Source organism: Solanum lycopersicum, chromosome 10 (assembly GCF_036512215.1).
Source record: "Solanum lycopersicum chromosome 10, SLM_r2.1".
Classification (NCBI taxonomy): Eukaryota; Viridiplantae; Streptophyta; class Magnoliopsida; order Solanales; family Solanaceae; genus Solanum; species Solanum lycopersicum.
This window is the reverse complement of record NC_090809.1, coordinates 24086929-24093739: the sequence shown is the minus strand read 5'-3', so window position 1 is coordinate 24093739 and position 6811 is coordinate 24086929. Positions and strand designations below refer to the sequence as shown.

The 6811-nt window shown below is 33.0% G+C and overlaps 1 protein-coding gene across 1 annotated transcript; it reads left to right on the top strand.

The window, feature by feature from the left end:
* Window positions 1-1343: 1343 nt before the first annotated feature.
* Window positions 1344-4253, top strand: LOC138338756 (uncharacterized). The gene is made up of 3 exons (XM_069289843.1): window positions 1344-1430; window positions 3160-3584; window positions 3938-4253. Exons 1-3 carry the CDS (start codon window positions 1344-1346, stop codon window positions 4251-4253), a joined length of 828 nt encoding a protein of 275 aa, XP_069145944.1.
* Window positions 4254-6811: the final 2558 nt, after the last annotated feature.

Below are 6811 nucleotides of genomic sequence, written 5' to 3'. Positions count from 1 at the left end.
ATTCTTATTTATTCTTTGAAACATTACATTCCAAACACTTACAAACATATCGATTTTAAAACACAAATAGTAATCGAATCTTCATCCGTTCAACAGTATATTGAATTTCATAAACAACTTATAAAAATTTCTTCTTCTTGAACAAAATTGAGCATTTAATATATAGATCTAACCTATAGGTCTCATTCGGCATTATAAAATCATAGAAACCTACACATAATTATCAGTTATAACAACATACCCACAACATGCTCATGATTTTACATTATACATACTAATAGAAGTCGAAAATAGGGAGCACTAGGGAGATTAACATTAAAAAACTTCATTCTAAACAACCCTAGTTTAAGATCTCTTGAATTCACGACGTTTGAAAAGTCTCTTAGGGAAAGGAAACAAAGAGACAAATCCCATACCTTACTTTAGAACTGAATCAACTAAGATGACCTTGCAATTTTTCATGAAAACTTTGAAGAACTTCTTGAAATCCCCTAAAGAGAACTTTCTATTTTTCCTTACTTTTGCTTACTATTATGAGTCGTGCGTTTCTTAGTTAATGGTTCTTAGTATAGGTCTAGGAAATGATTATTTAGTAATTTAACTAGAATAATTAAGTTAATCAATGAATCAATTAGATAATTTACTAAAACACCCCTCCTAAGTTGACTAGAATTGGAAGAACACTTGACTTAACCCGAATCTAGAAATCGCTTAGTGGTTTCGGTTTTGACCAAGTATATTAATTAATTGTGTTGCTAATTTAATTAATTAGTAAAGTACCCCAAAGTTGTTAGGACCATAACAAACCCTTTGGACCATCCTAGGTTAGGTACTAGGATGTTTCTTAGTTAGTTACCTGTCTAGCGTAAGGATTTCAGTTTGACCATTTAAATTTATTATTTAAGTCGTTAATTTATTTATTAAGTGACCTAGGGTAATTAATAAAGTATACCTAAGTCACTAGGACCATAACAATCCTTTTGGACCATTGTAGGTTAGGTACTAGGATGTTTCTTGAGTTGTTTACTAGGTTATTGTCACCCGATTATGTCTTAGGAAGTCCGGTGCAATAGTTAGTTTATTTCAGTTCGTCCATTTTTACTTATCTAGATAAGAAAGATATTTAGATCCTAGAACTGTTTAGAATTCTCAGCCCCACATGGCTATACCCACACGTGTGTGCCTGTACCTAACCGCCCCAACTACCCTAACCTAATTCTTGTACATGTGCTTGCATATGTTCTTCCACATTTGTTGCTGCTCCTTTGTTGTTGTCCCAAGGATGCTCACTATATCTTTGGGCTCTTGTTACTCCACATAATCATTTTATATGATCATGTGCTATGGTACCTAGGTTTGACACTTGGATGCCTAGTACAAAGTGTGTTAAGTTGAGACTCAATAATTCTAGCTTAGCGTTTTCATTGCAGGTAAAATTCCTAAACAATATTGGATTATATTTTATATACTTGTGTATAAATAGAAATTTGCTAAAACCTTTTAGCCAAAATTCTATAATATGCCCAATATTTCTCAATATTGGGTATTGGGATTCCTATGTACCCCAATACACATTCTTAGAAACTTCTGAAGCTCTTCACTAGACATGTACATTTTCTGAAATATTACATTATTCCCCCGTTAAGAACATTCGTCCCTGAATAACACTACACATCATTTGAATCGAAGAGGGTATTTACGAAAGAGACACATTAACATACTTTAAACTTTACTCTTTGTGAATATCTTATTCACAACTTACTCTGGATGATGCACATTACTCTAAGATTATCTGAAGTTTCATATCTGAAATTGAGGAACTTCTTTCTCAATCTTACCTTAACTTAATGCACATCAAACTCATGAAACACATAGATAATGAAAACACTATACAAAATAGCAACATGAATACAAGCATGAAATTATATTAACTCATAGTGCAAGTATAAAACACACAATTACGGACATAGAATACCAAAAATTCCTAATGCACTAAACTATAGAGTCTCATTTTGACATTCACATTGACGTTTACGTTGATATTGAAGTTAATGTTAATGTTGACGTTGATGTTCACGTTAACTTTCACGTTAACTTTCACATTAATATTGATGTTGATGTCTATGCTAATATATACATTGACATTCAAGTTGACGTTTACGTTAACGTTGACATTCACATGATGTTCAAGTTTATATTTATGTTGAAGTTCACGTTCATGTATTCATTCACGTTGAGGTTGACATTGACGTTTACATTCATGTTCTAATTGTTAGTATTTACATTGACGTACATATTGACGTTTAGGTTGACATTAGCATTGACATTAACATTGACGATTACGTCATATTTATATTGAATTCATGTTGATATTGACGTTCACATTCACGTTGACGTTGATGTTCATGATGATGTTTATGTTAATGTTTACGTTAATATTGATGTTGATGTTTATGTTTATGTTAACACTTTTATGGATGTTCACATTGACTTGGATATTGATGTTGACGTTCACGTTGATGTTCCAATTTAATTTCACGTTGATATTCAATTTGATGTTCATATCATATTTACATTGATGTTAACGTAAATGTTCACATTAAGGTTTACATTCACGTTCATGTTGACGTTCATGTTAACGTTCATGATGAGATTTACATTGATGTTCACAATTACAATTAGATTGACATTTACATTGAAGTTCATATTGATGTTCCCGCTGATGTTTATGTCCACAATCACGTTGACATTCATGCTGCCGTTTATATTGACGTTGACATTAATATTTAGGTTCACATTGACGTTCACGCTGACCTTTACGCTAACATTGATGTTGACGTACACTTTGACGTTCAGATTTAAGTTAACATTCACATTACCGTTCATATTCACGATTACATAAATGTTCATGTTAATGTTGACGTTTATGATGATATTGACATTCACATTAACATTTTTATGATATTGACATTGATGTTCACATTTATGTTGATGTTGACATTAATGATCATATTTACATTGATGTTCACATTCACGTATATGTTCTCATGGATGCATTGATGTTGACTTTGACGTTGATTTGACATTGACGTTTAGGTTCACGTTAATGTTTATTTTGTTGTTCTCATAGATGTTGGTTCAACTTTATGTGGAGTTTAGGTTCATGTTGACTTTCACATTCATGTTGATGTTCATGTCCATGTTGATGTTTACATTGATGTTCACACTGACGTTTATATTGATGTTCACACTAATTTTTACGTTCACAATCGCATTGAAGTTTACATTGACTTTGACCTTCATGTTCATGTTGACGTTCATATTAACATTAACTTTGATGTTCACATTGACTTTGATGTTGACAATAATGTTGACATTGACATTCATGTTGACATTGACATTGATATTGACTTTGACATTGACGTTCACGTTAACATTGATGTTGACCTACACATTGATATTTACACTTATGTTAACATTCCTGTTTACTTTGACGTTCACATTAAGATTTATGTTGACGTTGATGTCCATGTAAACATTGACATTGATGTTCACATTCTCGTTGACATTGCATTGACATTAACGTTTATGTGTATGTCAATGTTCACAATGATGTTGACGTTCATGTTCACATTGACTTTCATGTCACCTTAACGTTCATGTTGATATTTATATTTACATTTATTTTTAAATTGACATTGACATTGACTTTCACGTTGATGTTGAGATTCATGCACATGTTTATATTGATATTGACGTTCAGCTTAACGTTGACGGTCATGTTCACGTTAACATTCAAGTTGACATTCACGTTGATGTTCAAGTTAACTTTCACCTTGACGTTCATGCGGAATTCACGTTAACATTGCCTTTGACGTACACATTGTTGTTCATATTTATATTAACACGTTGATGTTTATGTTAACATTGACATTAGTATTTATATTGACGTTGACCTTGACATTAAAATTAACATTGTCATTTACATTCACATTCATATTGACGTTGACGTTCACGTTCACATTGACATTCTCGTTGAGACTTACGTTGATATTGACATTGACGTTCAGGTTCATGTTAACGGTCTGGTTCACTTTGACGTTCAGGTTCACAGTGATATTCACATTCCCTTTGACGTTTATGTTCACGTGCAAGTTGATGTTTACATTGACGTTTATGTTGATGTTCACTTTTATGTTTACGTTCACATTCACTTCGACGTCAATAATGATGTAACATTCACACTGATGTAAAAGTTGATGTTTACATTCATTTTGGCTTTCAAATTAGAGTTAACATTGACGTTCACATTAACATTAATGTTGATATTCTGTCACATTGACATTGGCGTTCACATTCTCGTTGATATTCTCTTTCACTTTTATGTTGATGTTGACGTAAATAATGATGTTGACGTTAATATTTACGTTGTCGTTAACATGGACGTTGATGTTTACGGTGACGTTGACGTTTATGTGTACATTGATATTGACATTAACGTTGACTATAATGTTCACATTGATTTTCACAATTATGTTGACGTTTATGTTGATGTTTACATTTACATTCTAATTTAAATTGACCATGACGTTAACTTCAACGTTGACATTTATATTGATAATGACGTTCATGATGATATTTGCATTGACATTGACATTCACGCACATGGTTTTATTGACGTTGATGATCATGTTCATGTTAAACTTCAAGTTGACGTTAAAGTTAACTTTCACCTTGACTTAGATGCGGAATTATGTTAACATCGTCGTTGACATACACGTTGACGTTCATGTTTATGTAAACGCGTAAGTTAATGTTAACCTTCACATCACATTGTTGTTGATGTTCATGTTCACGTTAACATTCACATTAATATTACGTTGACGTTGACGTTGACATCCACATTTACATTTAAATTTACATTCACATTCATATTGAGGTTGATGTTCACATTCACATTTATGTTCTCGTTGACTCTTATATTGATGTTGACATTGACGTTCAGGTTCACATTGACTTGAGGTTCACGTTGACATTAAGGTTCACATTGATGGTCACCTTCCCGTTGATGTTCATGTTTACGTTTATGTTAATGTCCAGGTTGACCTTTACATTGATGTTTATGTTGACTTACTTTGATGTTTACGTTCAGATTAACATTGATGTGACATTCACATGGACATTCACATTGATGCTTAAAATGATGTTGACATTCATTTAAACATTCAAATTAGTGTTAACATTGACGTTCACATTGACATTTATATTGACATTGACGTTGATGTTTGTTCACATTGAGATTAACGCTCACGTTCACATTGATATTCTTGTTTAGTTTTATATTGATGTTGACGTAAATGTTGATATTAACGTTGACATTTACGCTTCTGTTAACATGGACATTTATGTTTAAGGTGACATTGATATTTATGTTTTATTGATATTCACATTGATGTTAATGTTTATGTTCACGTTGATTTTAACATTTACGTTAATATTTATGTTTATTTTTATGTTTACGTCCACGTTGAAATTGGCCATTAGGTTCACTTAAACATTGACAATTACATTGACATTGATTTTCACATTGATATTGACGTTGGCATTGACATTTGAGCAGATGTTTTTATTGATGTTTACGTTCATGTTGATGTTCAAGTTTACGTTCACTTTGATGTTGACGCTTAAATACATGTTCATGTTGACGTTTACGCTGACATTTAAGTTAACGTTTAAGTTCACAATAATGTTGACGTTCACCTTGACGTTGATTTACAATTCACAGTTACATATAGGTTCACGTTCACGTTCACATTTATATTGACGTTCATGTTGATGTTGATGTTGACGTTGACATTGACATTGACTTTGACTTTGACATTGACATTGATGTTGATATTGACGTTCACGTTCATGTAGATATTGATGTGGTCATTGATGTTGATGTTGATGTTGAATTCACATTTATGTGTTCACATTAATATTAACGTTCAAGATGATGTTTGCGTTGACATTTATGTTGACATTGACATTAATGTTGATATTAACGTCAACATAGATGATGACGTTGACATTGATATTTACATTCACATTTTAAGATCCCAAAAATGACTTAGGTGAAATCGAGCCTTATATGGTTTTCATGATTTTGTAAGGTTTAATGCTGTCTAATATATGGTATTGAGATAGTCTTTGAAAATCTAGGTTATTCGGAAGTGAAATGTCAAGGGACAACTAAGACGTTTGACGTCTAGGTCACCTATGTGTCTTATATGCGGTTTTATGTGTGGTTCATGAGGTTATAATGTCATTAAATTAGTTATTATAGCATACATAGGAAGTGTGTAATGCTCGTGAAGTTTTGAGGTCAAATGTCCAAGAACATCTATGACATTCGAAAGGTTTGCCTTAAAATGATCTTGTGTGTCTAAGCATGTTTCATCATGTTTTACTCGTTCGTTCTCAAGGAAATTCATGTGAGAGGTCCTAAGGTCGTACACGATCATGTTTGGGTTGGAAATGGCCAGTCAAACATCCCCATGGAGCATCCACGTGTCCTTGAGAAAGGACTCAACGTTGGTGCCAAGACTTTCCAAGACAGCCTACCGATGGAAGGCAATCGACGCCCAGCGGGTCAATCGATGCCCTGTTGGTGGTGTCTAGTCAATTTGAACTTAGGAAGGGGAGGGTAAATACCAAAGGTGAGTCTCTTAACTAATCAACAGAAGGACAGGATGGTCCGTTTGTGGACAAACTGTTTGTGGACTACCACAATGAATGAGTCATTGTCCGAGCCTGTAGTTCACTGTTA